Source organism: Taudactylus pleione, unplaced genomic scaffold (assembly GCF_031769625.1).
Source record: "Taudactylus pleione unplaced genomic scaffold, aTauple2 ptg000381l, whole genome shotgun sequence".
NCBI classification, from domain to species: domain Eukaryota; kingdom Metazoa; phylum Chordata; class Amphibia; order Anura; family Myobatrachidae; genus Taudactylus; species Taudactylus pleione.
The window spans coordinates 1,770,926-1,795,406 of NW_028284782.1; the positions used below are offsets into that span (position 1 = coordinate 1,770,926).

General features: G+C 47.0%; 1 protein-coding gene across 1 annotated transcript in view; it reads right to left on the reverse strand.

Moving 5' to 3' along the window:
• Nucleotides 1-24,481, reverse strand: part of ZMYM3 (zinc finger MYM-type containing 3) — a 186,193-nt gene that overhangs the window by 23,641 nt on the left and 138,071 nt on the right. Inside the window, exons 14-19 of the mRNA XM_088445535.1 lie at nucleotides 9,671-9,729; nucleotides 3,026-3,185; nucleotides 2,553-2,668; nucleotides 2,146-2,317; nucleotides 1,753-1,899; nucleotides 1,562-1,662 (exon numbers count right to left, since the gene is read on the reverse strand). Coding sequence (XP_088301661.1) covers nucleotides 1,562-1,662; nucleotides 1,753-1,899; nucleotides 2,146-2,317; nucleotides 2,553-2,668; nucleotides 3,026-3,185; nucleotides 9,671-9,729 — 755 coding nt within the window. The remainder of the gene's footprint in view (nucleotides 1-1,561; nucleotides 1,663-1,752; nucleotides 1,900-2,145; nucleotides 2,318-2,552; nucleotides 2,669-3,025; nucleotides 3,186-9,670; nucleotides 9,730-24,481) is intronic.

The following is a 24,481-nucleotide window of genomic DNA, read 5'->3' on the forward strand; positions in this document are numbered from 1 at the left end:
TGGAATGCTTACGCTTGGACGGGCAATCTAGCATCTGTTGGAGAGAAGCAGTCATCTGCACCAGACCCTGAACAGACTGACAAAAGATTTGAACTCAAGGCTAGCAGGGAGTGTAGGCCTAGTAGTTGCAAAGTGGTTTATGAGCTGCAACATAATCTGTGAAGTGTGGAAGACCATGCCAGCTCCTGAGAAGAAGTCGAGGCTGCCAACAACAGAAACACTGGCCACATGAACCATTATGGCACCTGAGGGGAGAGAGCTACAGAACAGTTTCTGCAACTGCCTAGCACAACAGCACCAACCTCCATGGGAGGTGTAGCAGACTAACCCTTGGAAGACATGATAGCGCATTCCAGGGGTGTCCCCACACACAAAAGTTTAGTGGTAAACAGTTGTGTCAAGGGGTAGAGCACTGAATAATATCGCACCACGGATAAACTAATAAGCCATGCTATGGGGTTAGTACTAATGGTAGAGTGGACACAATATAAACAAATAGGTGTTCACCAGGATACAGACGTGGTATTTCAATCACTAAAATTTCAACAGAAAATACAGTGGATAAAAAGCAAAAAGTCAGTATAGAAAATCCCTATATAGAAAACAATGAAAGAAGAGAGGGACAGAAGTGAAAGAGTGTTATACAAACAAAGTACTCCTATACACTTTTGAAAACAAACATGCACACAGAAAACATTCAGTGCGTAAGAGAATGGGCATTTATTGCTCAACAACCAAGCCCCGACAGGGTAGGAAGGACCTTAATTATAGCCTGACTGGCTGGAATGAGGTATACAGGGAGGCAGGGGCCCTGGTGTAAAAATGGCTGCCCAGCATTGCAGGGAGGGAGGAGAGAGGGGAGGAGATTACATAATGGCGGGTGTCCTGCATGAGGGGATGTGCCAAGGGTTGGAGGAGAAGCCAATTCGGAAGGCTATCCTCCCCCTTCTGACTTAACCCCCAGGGACATTGACACCACTGATTAATAGTTCCCCATTCCCAGTATCTGCCCTGGTGGTATAGTGGGGGCATGGAGACGACTTGCCCCCACTGTCAGTACCGCCGGTGGTCGCCCTCACGGTTGGCATCAGCCGCTCAGTACAAGCAGAGAGCCGCCTTACCTGCCCCCAATGCACCCAGCTGCAGCTCCCCCTCTGTGTGCTGGAGCAAGGCCGGGGTAACAGACCCAGTCGCCAGTGTTCCGGGCGTTGGGGATCGTTTGAGTGGCAGTGAGGGCATCTCAAACGCTGACTCACTGCCGGTTCTGAAAATAAAAGTGAAAGAAACAAAAAGGAAAATAAAATGATGCTGCCTAATAGCAGCACCTATAAAAATCGTGCCTACGCCTTGGGCACCAAACGATAAACTGGTCCTCTAGTGCTGGAGGCGGAGTATAGAAGAGAGGGAACCTGTGCTGCTGGGAAAAAAAAATTAACAGTTTGGTGTGCAGACTGCAAGCTTACCTATACCCTGTGATCCCTGTGTTCCCCATGGAGGAAAGAAAAGTAAACCTCAAGCATCCTACTTTTCTTATGTAAATGTGTTTAGTGTAAATACTCACTTTCCTTAAAATCCGGGAAGCATCTTGCTCAGATGCATCGTCTGAACCCACCAGACCACAGTCAAACAGAAAATCCACACTCTGATTAATATCCGCAGAATCTACATATGGAAGCAATATGACATTAGGTGTAAACCGGTCATGGACCAACTAATACTCATTACATGCATTTCATTAAAAGGAAAGCTTACTTTTAGGGTAGTCAGCCTCTAGGTCTTGTCCAGGTTCCTCCAGAACATTTGCCATCTTAACAGCCATTGCAAGTACATCATCCCGTGTTTGCCCAAATAAATCACAATCTTCCAAAAGGCCCTCCGCACTCTGATCACTGGAAAGCTCTGAAGAAGAGATGGTTATTAAAATGTAATATTTCAAAACCTACAAAAAAAATTCTTTAACAGCTGCACACCTTTACAAGTTTCACTTCTGTATATGTTAAACAAACAAAAAAAAAAAACTTTAAAAGTTATTTTGAAATAATTTTATTCATTTTTCTCCATAACATTTTAATTTTTCGCAAAAAAAAAAAATGTTGCAGGCATTAAACACACCACATTCTGTTTCATTTTAGCTTCAAGTCATACCGCACAAATCAGAAGACTTGTCAAGCTCTTCTGCTTCTGCAATCATCTCCGCCATGGCCAGAATATCAGCTTCTAATGGGTTGGATGGAATTTTCACTTTCAGTTCCTCAATTGTTTCTACAATCTTATCCGTGTTCTCCAGAGTGGTAGGCAGCAGCAGGGGTACAGGCACCTAGTGCAAAACAAGCAAGGCGATAAATCTCTACCCTAATGGTAATAAAGGGCAGGAGAGGAAACTCAATTATGATTTGCAGGCACAAAAACCGGATACCAAAATGTTATGTATTTAACAGTCAAAACTAAAAGCACAACGTGGAAGTGGGAAAACGAAATTCCCACAAAAGAGGCAGAAAAAAAGCATAGATGTTAAAAAGCAATGAATGTGAGCAAAATAAAAAAGAACTCACCGGAAAGGGCATAGAGAAAGGAACAGGCACTTTCTGAGAGTATAAGTTCATGGGTATTGGCACAAATATGGGCACAGGAATAGGCAATACTATGACCTGCGGTCTCCAATCCTCCTCTACAGCAGGAAAAGATACAAATAATTAAAATGTTTTCTCTATATGCTTAACAGAAAAGAGGCAGCTCCTACAGTATAAGCCATTATAATAATATGTGTGTACATATTGAACTGAATGCTGTGGGCAGATAATTGATGTTATTAAAGATAGAAACACTGGGGTGTGTTCATGGTGCTATGCTCTAACAAATATTAAGCAGCTTAGAAAAGGTGACTTCCTATATTAGACAATACGATGACTTGGATCCAAAACACTGTCCATCAGTAACAGTATGTAGACTCCTTTACTCTCTTGATTTCTTGTACGTGGCTGCATATTTTGAGATCTGAACATTTTGTTTAACTGTATACACTCACCTGTTTGACAATCTTTGCTTTTCATTTCAACCCTACAGGACACCCCACGATTCTGCATCAACGGCTTGCACATGGCAGCTTTGTTTTTGCGAGGTACAGAGGGACTTGGTGGGGGAGGAGGAGCGGAGGCAGCCTGTGGAGAGTGTGCTTTTGGTGAAGCCTAAAAGGATAATACAAATTTTCACAAAACACTTCTAAAAATGTGCACACAGTCCTAAGACATTCACACAATTATCAAGGTTTACATTTAGCACAAAGGGATTATCATTTGTTTTATTTTTAGGGATCAAATTTGAAAGCTGGACTTTTTAGAGATGTAACTTTTTTTTAACACTGTTATAATCCCTCTTACACCATGAGGTACAACCTTAGATTTTTTTTTTCACAATAAGAAGTTCTATATCTATTACTTTACAGTCTTCCAAAAAATAAATAATTTTAGCGTGCTCCAAAGTGTAATGATCTAGTATTTACTGTGTGTACATGACTGCTCTATTCAATCCTTTATGACCAAACCAATGTTCTTTATGCCATGAATCTGCTGTGAAAATAACTTAATATAAAAGTTACTTGGGTCAACCAGGTTATTCTCTTACACATATTTAAGAGGTATTTTGAAAACACAAAAAAATTATGGGAAAAAAAAAAAAAATATGAGATATGGTAAGAACTTACCCTTGTTATCTCTATTTCTACGAAGTCCATAGGGTTCCACAGGATACCTTGGGGTATAGGTGTGACGTCAGTCGCTGGGCACCATAGAGTTAAGCTTTTCAGCCTCCCAGGATGCACTAGGGTCCCCCTCCTATACCCCGCCCCCGAGCCAAGGCACCTCAGTTAGTTATCAAGCCATAGGCCGGAGGAGGAGAAGGAAGAGAGAGAAAAAAGATCTGGACACATACAAGAATCACATTCTCACCAGAGGGAGACGGAAAACCGGTGACCAGAGCAAAGCCCATCTGCAGCACAGGTGCGACAGGGCGGGAGTCCTGTGGAACCCTATGGACTTCGTAGAAATAGAGATAACAAGGGTAAGTTCTTACCATATCTCATATTTTCTACTTCAGGGTCCATAGGGTATCCACAGGATACCTTGGGGATGTCCCAAAGCAGTATCCTTTAAGGGTGGGGACGCTCCTGTGCAGAAAGGAGAATCCGCCGCCCGAAGGAAGCATCCTGAGAGGCGAAGGTGTCAAACCTGTAATACCTCACGAAGGTATGGACAGAGGACCATGTAGCAGCCTTGCAGATCTGAACTGCCGAGGCACCACGTCGAGCTGCCCACGAAGGACCCACAGACCTAGTGGAATGAACCTTCAGAGAAGGAGGGACCGGTAGGCCTTCATGAAGATAAGCTTCAGAAATAGCCATACGGATCCAGGCTGCAAAAGTTTGCTTTGAAGCAGGCCAACCCTTTTTACGGAAGCCATAGAGGACAAACAAAGCGTCCGACTTCCTAAACGAAGAAGTGCGGTCAACATAAGTCCTTAAGGCCCGCACAACATCCAAAGAGGCCTCACCCACGGAAAGACCCGGTGAGTTAAAGGCCGGAACAACTATTTCCTCGTTAACATGAAACTGGGAAACAACTTTGGGAAGAAACTCGGGCCGAGTGCGGAGCACTGCCCTGTTCCCATGAAAAACCAAGAAAGGGGGTCTACAAGAAAGAGCCCCTAACTCAGAAACACGTCTGGCCGAAGCAATGGCCAGAAGGAAAACAGTCTTAGCTGTGAGCCCAGTGGTTCAAACGGCGGTCCTTGGAGAGCCCTCAGGACCACAGCCAAATCCCAAGGCGCCACAGGTGGAACAAAGGGCGGCTGAATGCGGAGAACACCCTGCATAAAGGTGCGCACATCCGGGATTGTAGCAATCCTACGGTGAAACCAGACAGATAGGGCCGAAACCTGTACCTTCAAAGAAGCAAGGCGAAGCCCATGATCTAGTCCCGCTTGCAGGAAGGCGAGAATCCGAGACAGACGAAACTCCCGCGGTGCATAACCTCTCGGTCGACACCACTGGAAGAACGTATGCCACACGCGATGGTATATCCTCGCGGAAGACGGTTTCCGAGCTCGTAACATGGTACGCACCACAGAGCTGGAAAACCCCCGGGACCTCAGCATGGCCGTCTCAACAGCCACGCGGTCAAAGACAGCAGAGTCAGGTCCGGGTGAAGGCAAGGACCCTGAGACAGAAGGTCCGGTCGTAGCGGCAACCGCAGAGGACTGTCCACGGACAGACCCTGAAGGTCTGAGAACCAGTGCCGTCTGGGCCACGCGGGAGCTATCAACAGGAGCGTCCCTCCTTCCTGTTTGAATTTCCGGATTACCCGTGGAAGAAGGGAGACCGGAGGGAACAGGTATGCGAACCGGAACGTCCACCGGACGGACAGAGCATCCACCAGAGACGCCCCTTCGTCTCTTGTGCGAGACCCGTACACCGGCAACTTGTTGTTGTGCCGGGACGCCATGAGGTCGATTTCTGGAAGACCCCACCTGTCCACCAGTAGTTGAAAAACGTCCGGGTGCAGGGACCATTCCCCCGGATGAACGTCCTGGCGACTTAGAAAGTCCGCCTCCCAATTTAGCACTCCCGGGATGAAGACCGCTGATATGGCCGGAAGATTGCGCTCCGCCCAAACCAGGATCCGAGAGACCTCTACGAGAGCCGCCCGACTGCGAGTTCCTCCTTGCCTGTTTATGTAGGCCACGGTGGTAGCGTTGTCCGACTGGACCTGCACCGGGCGACCCTGGAGAAACCGCTGTGCCTGCTGGAGAGCATTGAAGACCGCACGGAGTTCCAAGATATTTATTGGAAGCTCCGCTTCTGTCGGCGTCCACCTGCCCTGGAACAAGTGTGGACCCGAAACTGATCCCCAGCCCCGAAGACTGGCGTCCGTTGTCAACAGGACCCAATTTGGAACCCAGAACGGACGTCCCTTGTTGAGGTGGGTCGTCTGTAACCACCACGCAAGGGACAGGCGAACCTCCTGGGTGAGCACAATCGTCTGGGACTTCAGACACTGAGGCAGCCCGTTCCATTTGGACAGGATCAGGTGCTGCAGAGGTCTGGAGTGAAACTGGGCGTATTCCACCATGTCGAACACCGACACCATGGAGCCCAGTAACCTCATCGCCGAGTGTAAGGACACCCGGCGGCTGTGCAGGCAACTGCGCACCCTTGACTGTAAAGCAGAGATCTTGTCCTCCGTCACGAAGATCCTTTGCTGTCCCGAGTCCAATAAGGCTCCAAGATGCAGAATCCTCCGAGACGGGATTAGAGTGGACTTCTGCCAGTTGATTAGCCAGCCGTGCCGTTGCAGCAGTGCAATGGTCAGGTCCAAGTGGCGTAACAGGAGCTCTGGAGATCCTGCCACCAATAACAGGTCGTCCAAATACGGCAACATGCGGACTCCCTGCAGCCGCAGAGAAGCCGCCATGACCGCCATCACCTTGGTGAAAACACGTGGTGCTGTTGCCAGGCCAAAAGGTAACGCCCGAAACTGGAAGTGGTCGCTGCGGATTGCAAACCTGAGGAACTGTTGATGGCGCAAAAGAATAGGGACATGCAGGTAAGCGTCCTGTATGTCCAATGACACCATGTAGTCCCCAGGTTCCAGCGCCAGAATGATGGACCGTAGGGTCTCCATCCGAAACTTCGGGACCCGCAAAGATTTGTTGAGTGCTTTGAGGTTGAGAATCGGACGATATGACCCATTGGGTTTCTGTACCAAAAATAGATTTGAATAGAAACCCTGGCCCCTCTGGGAGAATGGAACAGGCACTATAACTCCAGCCTGGAGCATAGTGTGCAATACCTTCCGCAGCTCCGTAGCCTTGTTCCGGTCTGATGGTAGACCCGTGGTGAAGAAGCGAGCCGGGGGTCTGTGCCGGAAGGAGAGGGCGTATCCGTGGAAAACCACCTCCAGAACCCAAGTGTCTGTCGTAGTGGTCGACCAACACTGGGCGAACTGTAGCAGGCGGCCTCCCACCCTGGGATCCCCCAAAGGGAGGCCCGGACCGTCAGGCCGCAGGCTTGTCATCTGGCTTGGGGGCCGGACGTCTGGTACTCCATGCCTGCTTACGGGGCTTGACCGATTTCTTAGGGCCAGCCTGTCGAGGAAACGACTGTGGTTTGGGCCTGCCCTGGGCCCTAGATGACCGAAAGGACGATGGTCCCGAACCAGAATGTGCAGCGGCCGACGGGAGACAAGCAGATTTGGCTGCCGCCAGCGTGGCCACAATCTTATCCAGATCCGGACCGAAGAGAACTTCTCCGGTAAACGGCAACGCTTCCAGACCTTTCTTGGAATCTGCGTCCGCCTTCCAGGATCGCAGCCACAAGGTGCGACGAGCAGCTACCGCTGCTGAAGAAATTCTAGACACCAGAGTACTAATGTCTAGAGCCGCCTCGTTGATGTAGGTGGCCGAATCACGGAGATTGCCAATCAACTCCGCCTGTTCGGCCGGACAGTCGGATTCAAAAGAAGCCTCTAATGAATCCGCCCAGCGCTCCATCGCTCTGGCAACCCAGCAAATGGCCATAGCCGGCCGTGCTGCCCCCCCTGCAAGGGAATAAGCAGACTTCAGGCAGATTTCTACCTTGCGGTCCGTAGCATCCTTAAGGGAGGACATGGATGGCATCGGCAATGTGGCACTACGGACAAGACGGGTCACGTGAGAATCCACCTGTGGAGGGGATTCCCACTTAGCAAAATAATTATCCGCGAACGGATAAGCCACCACCAGGCGTTTCTGCGGCAGGTATCTTTTGCCAGGTTGTTTCCACGCCTCCTCTAAATGGTCCACCAACTGACCCGAAAGAGGAAAGACTGTGGCATCGCCCTTCACATCTTTGAAAAAGGCATACTTAGATTTAGCCGCTGGGGGAACTTCGTCCTCAATCACCAAGGCTGTGCGGACCGCCCGAATAAGTCCAGGAATATATACTTTGGACTTAGCATCAGCGTCCCTAGTATGGAGAGGTTCCTGATCGTAAGGATCCAGAATCTCCCCATCATCAGACGTCCCTTCGTCATCCTCATAAGGAGCGGACAGAGACGCCACCGGCCTTTTATGAGGCCGCATCACAGACTCCCCTTGCAACACATCCGACAAGTGCTGTACAGAACTCGTCAGGGAGTTAACCCACGCTGGCTCCTGAGAACCCGGGAGCGGGGAAATAGGGAGACTGTGGGGTACCACCAATTGTCGTGGGAACCCCTGCATGGGTGACGACACCACAGACTGCTGGGACAAACCCATCGGAGTAAACGCGGGCAGCGGAGCTAACTGGCCCACTAAAGCTGTTAACGCCTGAGCGAAACAAGCCCAGGGCGGCTCCTGTACCGGTGCTGTAACCGTAATAGGCCGCGCCATGGACAAACACTGCCGGCAAAGGCCCTCCGCGCTACCCTCCCCCTCCGCTAACGGTACTTTGCACGTGGTACACTGTAGCCGGAGGGGAAAATCACTTTCAGACATGATGGCACCACGTATGTGACCTCTCTCACCAATTAAGTATTAAATAGGCGAGAGACCACCCTGCAGCACCGCACCGCAAGGGCTTTAGCAGAAAGAACAGGGACAGTAATAAAGCTGACAGTTTAGAGAAGAAAAGTTACAGGCAGCGCTAGCACAGTCACATACAATGCAGAGAAATAACAATTCCTGCACTAACAGCGCTGATCACTCAACTACACAGACACAGGGCCTGGTAGGACACAGCGCTGCATACAAAGACCTGAGCCACAGCGGAGGAGAGGTATGCGGGGGGACCCAGACCACGATGCTTCCGTCCAGCGCTTCCAGCAGCGTTCACCATGCATTCTGCAGAAGATGGCCGCCAAGGAGCAGAGAGGAGGCTGGCCTGGGGGAGGAGCGCTGCCACAGGACCAGTCGGCAGCATGCAGAGAGGGCTGTGTGCAGCGGGGGAGGCGCCGGCTGTGAGACAGGGAAGGCGCGCTCCCCTGGCATGCATTTAACCCCTGGGACGCCGCAGTGCTACCGCTCTGCTGCGGTCCGCTGTCCCAGGGGGTAGTGGAAAGCGCAGGTTGGTCGCCTGGCTCCACGCTGCAGCCAGTCCCCAGGGAGCCCCCTGCCTGGGGACTTAGGACCATGTGACCAGCGGGGACCCACCGCGGGACCCCGCTGCTTACCTTTGTCCCCCTTGGATCCGGCCATGGTCCGGAACATCTGGGGTCACCGCTAGCTGTGACCCCAGATGCTTACCAGCATCCCCGGATCGGTACCGGCGTTCTGGTACCGGCGGGGGTGTAGGGAAGACAGCATGGACGTCAGGACTGACTGTCCATGCTGTACATCCAGATGTGCAGCCACAGCTGCACTGAAGAAAGCTTCAGGGGCTCTTCTAGCCCCCACTCCGACAGGTGCACCCGACGCCGGCCGGGCACCAAACTAAACTGAGGTGCCTTGGGGCGGGGTATAGGAGGGGGACCCTAGTGCATCCTGGGAGGCTGAAAAGCTTAACTCTATGGTGCCCAGCGACTGACGTCACACCTATACCCCAAGGTATCCTGTGGATACCCTATGGACCCTGAAGTAGAAAGTTCTGAATTATTTTCTGCTTGTCAACTTTTTTTTTCCTTTTGCCTCAAGTGACCTCTATTATCCGATTTCCACTTACCGTGTCGACATTTGTTTTTTGCTGGGAATTTGTAGGTGTTTTGGATCCAATATTTTGACCTGTAAAGTAAAATAAAAAAAAATTAAACATCAGTGAGTGAGATAAAAAGGCATTTTTTTCCACACATCATTTAGTGTATCTTTAGCTCTACAAAGTTAGAACTTATAAACTTTACATTCAGTCATTTTCTCCAAAGCCAATTGAGGACAGAGACAAACACTTGTGGAAATTAAAACACCCCAAAAGGACAGTGTATAATGCAGCTGCTCCAATTCCCATGTGCCTCAGTTGCCTCTAAAAACATCTCAAAGAACATGGGCTGTCATGGAATATTTCAAGTAAATTATAATTAAATCGGTAAATATAATGAGCTGTTTTCCGATTCAATCCTTCATGGCAGCCATTAGGGTAAGATTTAACCAAGCAATATGGTAGCGGGGACCTCATAAGAAAGTCACAATTAAAGCATATTCAATAGTGTATTTAAGTGGCTGTGTGGAGGACAAGTCTACTAAACTGAGAGAATGGAAATATTATATCCATACAATAGTATCAGCTTGCTGCCTTGCAAAGCTCCGTCACAGAACCCTTACTACTTTTTGCTAAAGAGGTTGCCACCGTGTTTGCTTGGAATGGGCATGACCCTTCTGAGGAGTTGTTGAATCAAGAATAAGCTTTCTATATTCCTAAGATCCTCTTTCCTGAGCAAATATATAGACTGCCGTTTCTTCACCTTTTCATTCGCTCTTTGTGGGTAAAAACAACCAGTCTCATGGATGCCAAATGTGGATACAACTTATGGCAAGAAAGTTGGATTCGTTTATCCTACAGAATCCAGCAAAGCTCTTGTTTAAATGTTATTTCTTCCATTGCGTAGTGAACTGACAGCATGCTACGACCTTCCTATCACCAGGATGTTGTTTAAATATGTTCAACCCTGTTTCCTTAATGGCATTAGCAACAGAATTGTATAGCTTCTTGCCAGGCACAAAGGCAGAACTGTGGTTTGGAAACCAGAAATTGAGAAAATTAAGAGTTATAATAGACTTACCTGTGTTTACTCTTTCTTCAAGACAGGGATACCATGGGGTGTGTGGTTGGAGTGATCCGGGCACCAAACGGTTAAGCTTTAGCTCCCAGGATGCATCGGTCCTCCTCCACATACACCCCACCCCCCACAGGTAAACAGTTTTGTAAACAAGCCCAAGGCAGGAGCAGGAAAGAGGAGACCATAACTCTCAAGAAACACTACCCCAGAAGATGAATGATCAATCAGTGATCAAGAGAGAAAAAAACCCATTGAGGCCAGGAGCGTCAGGGTGGGTGCCCTTTGGTTCCTATGGACTTCAAAGAAATAAAGTTAACAAAAGGGAAGTCTACCATAACTCGAAATTTTTTCTTCAGAGTCCATAGGAGGGATCCACAGGGATGTCCCATAGCAGTTTCCCTAAGGGTGGGGACACTCCTGAGCAGAAAGGAGAATCCGACGCACAAAGGAAGCATCCTGAGAGGCAAAGGTATCAAAGGCGAAAAACCAGAGAAAGGTGTGGACGGAAGACCACGTGGCCACCTTGCACAATTGTTCAGCAAAAGCTCCACGTCGAAGCCCCCACGAGGGTCCCACAGACCAAGTAGAATGAGCTGTAACCCTGTTTGGAACATGAATATCGGCTTGCGTGTAGGCCTGAGAGATTGTCATGCAAAGCCACAGTGTGTTTGTTAGCTGGCCAGCCTAGCTTGTGAAAGCCATACAACACAAAAAGAGAATCTGATTTCCTCAAGGAATTGGAACGATCCACGTAGATCCAAAGAGCACGAACCACATCCAAGGAAGCTTCACCTGCAGAAAGATCAGAGGACTGGAAGGCCGGAACCACAATCTCTTCATTCAAATGGAACAGATACACCACTTTAGGGTGGTAGCCAGCCCTGGTACGGAGGACAGCTCTGTCCGCATGAAAGATCAAAAATGGGGAGCGACAGGAGAGAGCTGTAAATCAGATACTGGTTGCAGAGGAGATAGCGAGGAGAAAGTGTCTTCGCTGTCAGCCATTTGAGGTCTTTTGAGTCCAGAGGTTCAAACGGAGGAGCCTGAAGAGCACTGAGAACCAAGGACAAATCCCAGGGAGCCACCGAAAAGACAAAAGAAGGTTGAATGCGGAGGACACCCTGAAAAATTATCTGACATCAGACAGGGGAGGAATCCTTCACTGGAACCAGATTAAAAGAGCAGATACCTGCACTCTAAGGTAGGCCAGGTGGAGACCAAGGTCTAACCCAGCCTGTAGAAAGGCAAGCACCCGGGATACCCTAAAAATTGTAGGGCCACAACCTCTGGGGGAGCACCATTGGAAGTAAGAGTACGGAGGCAGGCTTACGTGCCCTGAGTTTCATCTAGACCACAGAGTGAGAGAAACCCTTGGCTCTTAAGAAAGAAGACTCAAGACTGACTAGGTATGTCCGGGTGCAGGCAAGGGCCCTGCATCAACAGGTCCTGCTGTAGAGGAAGTGGAAACGGAATGTCTATGGAGAGACTCTGTAGGTTGGTGAACCAATGTCGCCTGGGCCAGGCTGGGGCTAATTGTATCACTGTGCCGCCTTATTGCTTGAATTTTCAAACACCCTCAGGAGGGAGATCAGAGGAAAGAGGGTCCACAAAGGCAGCTGAGGGGTCTCTGTTCCTTGACCCATACCTGGGGACCTTGTGGTTGTGACATGAGGCCTACGTCTAGCAGGCCCCATTTGTCTACAAAGAGTTGAAAGACATGCGGATGGAGAGCCCATTCTCCAGCGTGTATGTCCTGACGACTTAGGAAGTCCGCTTCCCAGTTGAGGACTCCTGGAGTGAACACTGCCGAGCCTGAGGAAGGACCTTCATGTTTGTTTTGCTAAAGCCTACAGCAGAAACGATAAAGGGTGAGAGACTATGAAAACAGGACTTATCGTCTATATTGATTCATGCATTGTTCATCTGCATTTTTAAGGAAAGTCTATTGTGTTGTTATATATGCTACGGTTAGTGTGACAAATAAAATTGCCATATTTACACTGTAATACCAATACATTTTGGTTGATCACATTCTTTTGGGTCTCAAGCGCCTTAAACCCACCTACTAATTATTTTAGAGATTGCACAATTGTTCAGCAGAGGCACCACGACTAAATGCCCATGATAGCCCTACAGACAGAGTAGAATGTGCTGCCACAGTGCTTGGGACAGGTAGATCAGCCTGTGTGTACATCTGAGAGATAGTCATCCGTAGCAATCTTGCCAGAGTCTGCTTATTAATTGGCTATCCTCGTTTGTGAAAACCATATAATACAAAAAGAGCATCTGATTTTCTAACAGAGTTTGTGTGCTCCACATAGATACAGAGAGCACGAACTACATCCAGGGAGGCTTCACCTGCAGAAAGATCTGGAGCCTGAAAAGCTGGAAAGACAATTTCTTAAGTTATATGAAAACGGGACACTACCTTAGGAAGGGAACCCTCCCTTGTACGAAGAACAGCTTTATCCTGGTGAAAAATCAAAAATGGAGAGCAACAAGAAAGCGCTGCCAAATCAGAGACTCTGCGAGGAGAAGAGAAAGCGAGAAGTAAAAAAAAAAAGTGTCTTCGCTGTCAACCACTTCAAATCCACAGAGTCTCGAGGTTCAAATGGAGGAGCTTGTAGCCCCTTAAGAACCAAAAGACAAATATCACAGTGCTAGCGGTTGAATAAAATGAGGCTGAACTCGCAGAACTCCTTGGAAAAAAATTCTACCATCTGGTATTGAAGCAATCTTCCTCTGGAACCAGACTGACAGTACAGAAACCTGCATTCTCAAAGTAGCCAGGCGGAGAACACGGTCTAGACCTGCCTGGAGGAAAGCCAGTATTCTGGAAATCCTGAAAACCTTAGGATCATACTTTCTGTGGGAACACCGTTGACCAAAAGAATATCAAACTATGTAATATATGCGGGCAGAGGCAGGCTTCTGTGCCCTAAGCATCGTTTGAATTACAGACCTGGAAAAACCTTTTGCTCTTAGGATGGAAGATTCAAGAGCCACGTCGTCAAAGCCAGACGAGGTAAATCCGGATGCCGGCAGGGACCCTGCGTTAGCAGATCCTACCATAGAGGAAGAGCATACAGACTGTCTATTGGCAGATTCTGTATGTCTGTGAACCAAAGACATCTTGGCCAAGCCGGAGCCACCAGTATTACTGTTCCACCTTCCTGCTTGAATTTCCTGAGGACTCTTGGGAGGAGGGAAATCGGAGAAAAGAGATACGCCAGCCCCATCTTACTGCCAATGCGTCCACAAAGGTTTCTCATGGGTCTCTGGACCAGAAACCTGGAGACCTTGTGGTTGTGACGGGATGCCATGAGATCTATCTGTGGTAGACCCCATTTGTTTACCAGGAGATGAAACACTCCCAGATGGAGAGACCACTCTCTGGTGTGTATGTCCTGGTGACTTACCAGATGGAGAGACCACTCTCTGGTGTGCATGTCCTGGTGACTTAGGAAGTCTGCTTTTCAATAGAGTACTCCCGGTATAAATATTGCCGGAAGATTACTTTCTGCCTAAATCAGAATCCTTGTCACCTCTTTCATGGCTGCGTAACTTCTTGTACCTCCCTGATGATTGAGGTAGGCCACTGTTGTCGCATTGTCGGACTGGATCTGGATCGGCATGCCCTGCAGCAGGTCGTGTGCCATGACCAGTGCTTTGTAAACTGATCATAGTTCCAGAAAGTTTATTGGCAGATGACTTTCCTGAAATGTCCATTTTGTCTCAAAGGTGTGACGTGCTGTCACTGCTCCCCATCCGGCGAAGACTGGTGTCTTTGGTGAGCAGCACCCAATTTGGAATTCAGAATGGGAGCCCTTTGTTCAGATGATCCTTTCTCAGCCACCACAGGAGGGAGTAACGAACCTCTGGAGTAAGAAGGATCCTCTTGGACTTTATTCGATGATACTGTCCGTTCCATTTGGAGAGAATAAATCTTGCAATGCAAAGGCCTGGAATGGAACAGAGCATACCCCACCATGTCGAAGGTGGATACCATTGAACCCAGGACCTCCATTGCTAACAGAATGGAAACCCTTCGCTTGTGAAGCAGCTGGCGTATTCCCAACAATAGGGTCACGATCTTGTCCTCTGGCAGAACTGTCTGTGCCAGAGAATCCAGAAGAGCTCCCAAATGTACCATCTGCTGTGTTGGAGAAAGTGATTTCTTCCAATTGATGATCCAGCCGTGCTTTTGTAAGCAGGCTATGGTCAGCTAAAGATGGTTTCATAAAACAACCGGAGTCTGTGCCATTATCAGAAGGTCATCCAGATATGGCAGAATTCTGACTCCCCGACACCTGAGATAGGCTGTCATGACTGCCATTATTTTGGTACATACCCAGGGAGCCGTAGATAGGCCAAAGGGTAGAGCCTGAAATTGGTAATGTTGCTGTAGGACAAAGAGGGAAACCGTAAAAATTGCTGGTGGGATGGTATAATAAGAACATGCAGATATGCATCCTGAATGTCCAGGGAAACCATGTAATCCCCCGGCTCCATTTCCAAAATAACTTATCGGAGAGTCCCCATACAAAACTTGGGTACATGGATAAACCTGTTGAGGGTTTTTAGATTTAGTATAGGGTGATAAGCCCCATTCGGTTTTTGAACCAGAAATAGATTGGAATAATAACCCTTTCCCTGTTGAGACACAGGAACCGGGGGGACTATTACCCCTGCCTGCAGCTGGGAGTGAATGGCTTCCTGAAGGGCCAAAGCCTTTTCCGTATCTGCTGGAGGTTCTCTGCAAAAAAACTTCTGGGGAGGATGCCTCCTGAAAGTGAGGGCATACCCCCGAGAGACCTCTTCTCAGACCCAGGCATCTGTTGTTGTTTGACGCTAACAATCCGCAAACTGAAGTCGTCGAACACCCACCATGGACTCCCCCGGGAGGAGGCCGGCCCAATCAGGCAGAGGGTTTGTCGTCCGGTTTAGATGCTGGACAACTTGCCGTGCCAGACCTCTTAGATTATTTTGCAAAAACTAAACGTCTTAGAGGAAGGCTGTTCCCTTGCTCGTACCTGAGAACGGAAGGACTCAATAGAAACCTGCCTAAACTTTATAGTCGCTGTAGATAGCAGACCTGCTGACTTTGAAACTGCAGGAGTAGCTATTATTTTATCCAACTCTGCTCCAAAAAGTAACTTTCCATAGAAAGGTAAGACTTCTAGATCCCTCTTTGATCCTGTATCAGCTTTCCAGGATCTTTTTTTTTTTTTAAATCAGGTGTTTTTTATTGAAAGTTTTCATTAAACATAACATTCAAACAAAAACAAAAATAAAATAGCATCATCATTATATTGAAACACAGTCGTGAGTAGACTGCAATAGACCACACCGTCACAACAAACAGAGAAGAAAACTATTGAAACAGACACCATATAAGCAAACATGACATGTGTGATTATTTTGTGCCGACAAAAAGGTTATAAATGATTACGAATGCAACTGTTGCATCGTAACATGCAATGTACAAATTGCCAGAAAACAATATAAAAAACAACAAAAAAAAAACAGGTTATTACATAACTTCACATCAGTATAACAATTTAATTAGTAGAATATTGGGAATACATTTATAAATTCACTACAACCCAAGGTAAGCCAGATACAACTCGACTCCAATCAGTATATTTATACGTCAGTTTCTGCCTCATTCGCTCTGCCCAATTCTGAGTGACACCATCTGTCCCATTTTTTGTGATATGTATTCATAGCATTGCGGGAACTAAACATATGTCTTTCATGTCTGATTACAACAATCACCAACGCTCTCCACTTATGTAGAACGGGGAAGACAGTTGTAAACCACGTGCGGGCCACAATCACTTTAGCCATTGTGGAGAGACACATAACATATCGATAGAGTACTGGGGAGTGCGTTTCTTCCAAATCCAGTCCGAACAAACAAGTCACAGGACTAAAGTCTGGCAGAGAAGGTTCCGTAACCAAAATATCTCCCCATACCTGCCTCCAAAATTCATTTACTAATGGACAGCTCCATAATAAGTGCCAGAAACCAGCACTCTCTTCCTGACATCTAGGACAAAGTGAGTCCATTCTAAGTCCAGCTCGGTGCAGGGATACAGGTGTACGGTATACTCTGTGTAATACGTAATAATGCACCTGTTGATACCTAATACATGGAGTAGTATAACTAATTGAACCCAAGATCTGTAGCCAGTGCTCATCGGAGATGGGGCCAAAGTCAACTTCCCACTTCAGCCTGGGGGGAGCAAGCAACTCTGGGTTTAATTTATTATTAAGAGTCGCGTAAATACAGGATACCTTACCCCTAGACCCCAAGGCAGAAAGTAGAGTTTTAACAGGAGATGGAGATAGTATAGGAGCAGCGCCAGTAAACTGCGCCTGCACAGCATGTCGTAACTGTAAATACCTAAATAAGGCTACATTGGGGACAGCAAATTCAGTTTGTAATTGTGAAAATGATTTAAGATGACCATTCTCATATAACTGACCTATAGATTTAATACCCCTTAAAAGCCACAAATTGTCATTAGACAGTTTGAACAATTCAGCATAAGAACTGTTAAACCAGAGGGGGGAGTCCGCGTCTGTCCCAGACCATTCAAACAGAGTATGGGTATATCGCCAAATCAGCATAGCTTGTCGCAATAGAGGGGGCAATCTAGAGGTGGACATGCCTGATAGTAAAAATAACAAAGGGGTAAAAGAGAATCCCACCCGTTCAGTCAAGAAACCCTGTAACGTCAAACTGGAGGTATCAGATATCCACTCAGATAAATGTACTAACTGGGCAGCAAAGTAGTAAAACCGGAGATTAGGAAGACCTAAGCCCCCAGAGGTTTTATTTTTACAAAGGGTTTTCATAGAAACACGAGCAGTACGACAACCCCAGATGAAAGATATAATAATACTATCAATACTACTGAACACCCTTTTAGGTAAATAAACTGGAGAATGCTGTAAGATGTATAGATACTTGGGCTGGATAGACATTTTAAACAAGTTTATACGCCCCAATACTGACAGAGGTAATTTTTTCCAAACGTGGATTTTTGCTTTAAAATTAGTGGTTATGGGGTCTATATTTTGTGAGATATAATCTGATGCCAATGGAGTAATCCATACACCCAAATATTTAAACCTTAGGGTCCACTGCAGGGGGCAAGGTAAATGTTTCTGTACAGGGATACATCCAGATATGGGAAAAATATTGGACTTATCCCAATTAATATGTAACCCCGAAAAGTCGCCAAACACACTAATAATACGTGAAACTGATTCCAATGAGTGTGCATAGTCCTCCAGAAAGAGGAGCATATCATCTGCATATAGGGCCACTATATCCTCTGCCACACCTGACCTAATTCCTCGGACATCAGGATCCGCCCTAAGCATACAGGCTAAAGGCTGAATGGCCATAGCGAAAAGAGCAGGTGATAAGAGGGCATCCCTGACGAGTCCCCCTCATCAGGGGAAATGCATCTGACATATGGCCATTCACAGATACCCTAGCTGCCGGAGAAGAATACAGAAGCTGAATCCATTTTATAAAACGGGGACCAAAGGCAAACTTATGAAGTACTGAACACACAAAACCACATTCTATTGAGTCGAAGGCCTTGGCGGCATCCAAAGACACCACCACAGCCCCCTCCCCAAGCATATCTTTTCTCTGCAAATGAGAGAATAATCTACGGAGATTTTGAACCGTAGACTTCCCCGGCATGAACCCAGTTTGAACAGGGTGTATAAGTGAAGTGATAAATAAATTTAGGCGAGTGGCTAACAATTTAGCTAATATTTTAACATCTGTAGATAATAATGAGATAGGACGATAGGATTCAGAGAGAGTAAGGTCCTTCCCCGGCTTAGCTAGTACTACAATAATAGCCTCACACATAGACGGGGGGATAGCTCCATAGTCAAATAATAAGTTGAATAAATTTAATAAATAGGGATTAAAAAAATCTTTAAATTTCCTATACACTTCTACAGGAATCCCATCACTGCCCGGAGCCTTAGAAGCAGGAAGGGAAGACACAGCCAACTCTATCTCCTCCAAAGTGAATGGTGCATCTAAACATGTGATAGCCTCTTGAGATAGTTTCGGTAGAGTAACACAATCCAAATATTCCCGAAGTTGATCTGGGGAATAGGAAACTCTGGAGGCATATAGGGAAGAATAGTAGTCATGAAATACCTTTGAAATATCGACACCAGAGTAGCGTAACTGGTCTCCAGAATCTCTAATACACTGTACAGTGCCAATATGGGAGTCTGCCTTAGCTAAAGAGGCTAAATATCTACCCCCAATCTCCGACTGAAAATACTGATTGTGTCTAGAGAAGAGAAGTCTACGTCTAGACCTGTCAAATAAGTATTCTGTCCACTCCCTCTGTGTACTCAACCACAATTCACGATCACATGGTAATCAAGAGAGGACATATTGACCCTCCAGCTGTGAGCACAAGAGCTCAAGACGAGACCCCTCCCCCCTACTATACTTTTTAATCTCAGATACCCGTCTAATAAACGAGCCTCGCATGTAAGCTTTGAAAGCATCGTGCCTAATACCTGGATTTGGACATTGGAAATTATCTATCTGGAACTCCTCCCATGCCGCAACCAGTTCAGAGCCAGCTCCCATCATAGATAGCCAGAATGGATGTAATTTCCAAAACCGCACCCCTCTATCTTGAGACATGTTTATAGCAAGTAAAATAGGAGAATGATCTGAGGTACCCCTAGACAAATATTTTATATCGCTTACCATGGGCAGAATATTAGAGGACAACAAAGCTAAATCAATTCGGGACAGTGTCTGATAGGAGGTAGAATGACATGAATATTGAGTGGCATTCAGATTTCTACTACGCCAAGCATCAATCCAACCCAATTCAGCTATAAGATTGGCGAATGGAGTGGGAGAGGGCAGCATCAAATCAGTACTCTCCCTCCACCTGTCCAACCGACGATCTACAACATTATTAAAGTCCCCCACACAGATCACAGGGGTATCAGGAGATTGAGCAACAAACAAAGCAGCCTGTCGCATAACATTATTGCTATATGGAGGAGGGATGTAAATCGCTAGTATATGAAGATGAACACAATTAACAACAGCGCGCATAAAGACATATCTACCTTGGGTATCAATCTGGCTGGATTTCAAATTAAAACGTATTGATTTACTAATAAGGACCGAGACTCCTCTTGCATTATTTGAGAAAGTAGAGTGGTACATGTGACCTATCCAAGGCTTTTTAAGGGCCAATACCTTACTACCATATAAGTGAGTCTCAGAGAGACATACAATTTCAGCCTGGTATTTCTTAATTTGCGTCAGAACAAGAGAGCGCTTGACTTTATCGTTCAGGCCTCGGACATTCCAACCCAATATACGTAAATCACCTACAGACGTAGCCATGAGTTATACATCTCGACAGATATAGGATGGCGCAGCAGGGATCATTAATGGGGAACAATACTGAGAGAGCGATGAAACAAAGAAACGAGCCCGTGTGCATCTAGCCGGCAGGGCAGCAACGAACAACATATCACATTCAAAAAAGCAGAGACATTACAACGTGATGATAGCAAAAAAAAAAAGAAATAAACAAACATCCACCCCCTCCCTAACCCTCCCTGTATAACCTCGAAAACCTAAGGCATACCTAGTTCCCATGCCCTAAACTCCCCCCCCACCTAACTAATTAACTAACTAACCAGTATACTTCAATTTAGAGCTTGAGTTATTAGGGAATAGGAAATATATCCTACTGCTATATTCAGCAAGGAACTCCCTAAGAAAAAATAAACGTAATTGGTCCCCTGGTGGAGACAGACATCTATATATAAATTTTTTCTTCCCCAGAGTCACACTGGAAAAAAAAAAAAAATCAAACCATTACAAAATATGGACATTAATATTTGCAAGCATTAATTCCTTTCAGCGAGGAACACGGGGCTGACGTTCCAGCCAGGATTCCGCCTCCTTAGGATTAGCAAAAAAATGGGTGTTATTATCATGTACTACCCGCAATCTAGCAGGGAATAGCATAGAGTACTGAATATTACAGTCACGGAATTTGCGTTTGACTTGTAGGAACTGTGAACGACTCTTCTGCACCTCCAGTGCGAAATCAGGAAAGAATGAGACTGATTGATTTTCAAATTGAAGTGGACCACTGGTGCGGGCCAATCGAAGAGCAGTGTCCCGGTCTTTAAAGTGTAGTAAGCGGGCAATGAAGGTTCTGGCAGGAGCACCCGGTAGAGGAGGCCTGAAAGAAAGTCTATGGGCACGTTCCACAGCAAACTGTGGACTGAACGCCTCACGAGAAAATAGATGAATTAGCCAGTCCTCGAGGAATTTCTCAGGCGTCGAGCCCTCAGCCCGCTCAGGGAGCCCAACAATACGGATATTATTGCGCCTGAGGCGCCCCTCCACATCCGAAAGTTTGGCCTGGATAGATACTACTTGCGAAGACAAATCCTCCACTTTATGTTTTAGGGGCATGGTGATGTCCTCTAGGTCGGAAATACGGTGCTCAGTTTCGCCGACTCTCTCTCTTATTTTTTGCATGTCCTGACGTAATAAAGACACATCGATCTGCACCTGACCAATTTTATCGGTAACTCGTTGTTCGGATGTGGATATTGCCTGTAGGATCTGCTGAGTAGAGTGTGATGTATCATTAGAATCCGTGTCACCCTCGACAGGCAAAGGCGACGGGGGATGAAGAGCACCCTGACCAGACGGTTGATGCACCTGAGAATTTCTAGCGAACTTTTCTAGTTTAGCAGCCGCTCCAGCAGCATTGCTAGTTTTCCCCATGATGTAACTTAATATGTGGGCAGTCAGGCAGTGCTAATAACAACTGATAATTCCACCCTAAGTGAAAGAATCACTATATGTGCCCAAAGTAACAATGGTCAGAGCAGCCCAGCAAAACAGGGGAGTTGTAATGGAGGAACACAGCACCAGGTGACCTAGGAGCCGTCTGAAATGGCACCCAAAGACGAGCTTACCAATCCAAGGACCAGCGGAGAGGCACCAGCAGCGGAGAACACCCACTGTCAAGATTAAGGAGCGCAGAGACTCCAGACAGCGCGCGGCAACTGAGAGGGAGAGGAGCAGCGCAACAGCGCGCCAGCGGGTCCCGCCGATCAGAGGGATTCAGCCAGGAGAGAGGAGGCACAGACCTCACCGCGTCACAGGCCCCAGCAGTCCGAGACACAAAGGTGCCTCCTGGAGCGCCGAACGCGCCCGCACCAGACACCGGAGGCTTCAGCGGGAGTTCATACACCCCCAGGTAAATAGCCAGCACTAGACCACCAGGGGAACAGGATATTTACTCGGATCTCGTCGGGAGTTACAGCGACGTGCTGCTACTCCATGCTGTGCCAGGCCACGCCCCCCAGCTTTCCAGGATCTTAACCAAAGGGCCCTGCGTGCCACTATTGAAGCTGCTGATGCTTTAGGAGCTAAAATTCCAGCATCTACAGCAGCTCCTACCAGATAGAAAGCCGCTTCCCGTAAATGGGAGATATACATCATCTGCTCTCTGGTAGCATGTGGTAGAGAATTTTCCAATGCTCCCATCCATTCTTCAACAGCTTTGGCTACCCAGACTCCAGCCATAGCTGGACGAGTAACGGCTCTAGATGATGAAAAGATCGTTTTAAGACATGCTTCAATCTTTTTATCCGAAGAATCCTTTAGTGAAGATGCCGACACAAATTGCAGCTAAGCCAGGCTCACACAGGTCAGTGACTCTGCAACACCCCTAAATGGTTACACACTCACTTTATGACATTTGTATAATGTGACATGTTATAGCTATAATCCTAGGCTTTAATCAGTATTTGGGGATGGATTTAACTGTAGTAACATGGGAGTTTAAATACAACAGCTTGGAGTGGGCCATAAGAAAATGCTTTGTGATGGTAGTATAGAAACAATACATTGTTGTATTGCTATTGTATGCTGTTGTATACACCTTGGGACTGTCAGGATCCAGTTTATATTGTTGCCCCATCACAGCATCTGGCTCCCCCTTCAACCAGAACCTCCGTAGGTCAGCTGCCATGCAGACATCAGGTGATTACCTTCACGTCCGTGCCTGCACATTCATTTGAGCCGGCGCGAGCTGAGAGGTCGGAGACCGTTTTTTCACCTGACGGCACTGCCCTAATAAAACAGGAGCAGAAGGTACGCTTTGGGGAGCACCTGGGAATTGTCCACCACTCCTGCCGGAGCAGACGGGACAACACGGAGGAATATTTCATCTATTCAGTCCAGATATTCTGCCGAAGCAGACAGGACTAGACGGAGGTACTTTTCACCTTACAACACTGGTTAACAACCCCGTGTTCAATAACCAAGTCGCTCCCTGTCACTCTGAGGTTGAGCGCAATACCAAGGAGGTATTGGGTATACCAACTTTCCCCTTTCTTTCCCCCCGCCTCATTTGCTTCAATCTACCACATGTTGGAGCCCGTTTTTTCATTACCTCTGGATATCCTGCCATGTTTGCCCTTTAAACAACAGGGGATCATATAATTAATACAATATCTGCACTGTTATACAATTGTTGCAGGTTGTCAAAACTGTTTTATACTAATTGAAATAGGCATTGTTCTACTTTTATTGCAGTACATGTTAGACCCTTTGTGTGATTTACCTTTTTTAATAAAAACCGTTTAGGTTCATAACTTGGTGGATTGACTTGAATGTTTAAGATTATCCCCACGACTGCTTTTATATACATTGTAGTTTTTTCTTTATGAGGCTGACTATCTCATTCAGTCGTTAGGAGATATTTGGGATTTTTAACTCAAAGAAGCGCCTTGGTCCTTTGTTTATTTAGAAAACAAGAGATATGGTAAGAACTTACCTTTGTTATCTCTGTTTCTACGAAGTCCATAGGGTCCACAGGGTTGACCTTGGGGGTATAGGTTGGGAACCAAATCCGGGCACCACGCAGTTAAAGCTTTTAGCTCCCAGGATGCACTTGGGTCCACTCTCCCTATAACCCCACCCCCCAGCCAGAGGCACCTCAGTTTGTAAGTAGCCAAAGGCCGGAGGAGGAGAGAAAAAGAGAGAGAAAACTGGAACACTCTAGAACCATACTCACAGAAAAGGAGACGGGAAACCGGTGACCAGTAACACAGCCCATATGAAGCCAGGTGCATCAGGGGGTCCACAGGGTTGACCTTGGGGATGTCCCAAAGCAGTTCAACCAAGGGTGGGGACGCTCCTGTGCTGAGAGGAGAATCCGTCGCCAAAAAGGAAGCATCCTGAGAGGCAAAGGAAACCAATGCCTAGAACCTTAAAAAAAGGTTTGGACAGAAGACCACGTGGACACCTAGTAAGGCAAAACAGCCGAGGCGCCACAACGAGCCGCCCACGAGGGTTACATGACCCGAGAAAAAACAAGCCTCAACGACAGAAATGCCTACCTATGGGTAGGCCCCTGAGGAAGACATACGAGGCCATCCAGCCAACATTTCATTATAGGCCGGCCATCGTTTCCTGTGAAAACCAGAAACCGCAGACCACCAATAAGGAGTCCGATTACCATAAGGAACTTGAACGGATCATATAAAGCCAAAGAGGCCGGACCACAGTCAATGAGGCCACACCAGCCGAGAAGACTGGGGACTGAATGGCCGTACCATAAGTTCCAGAATAATATGGAACCTAAAAACCACTCTAAGAAGAAATACATGGCGAGAGCAACTCACACCCTGACCTGATGCCC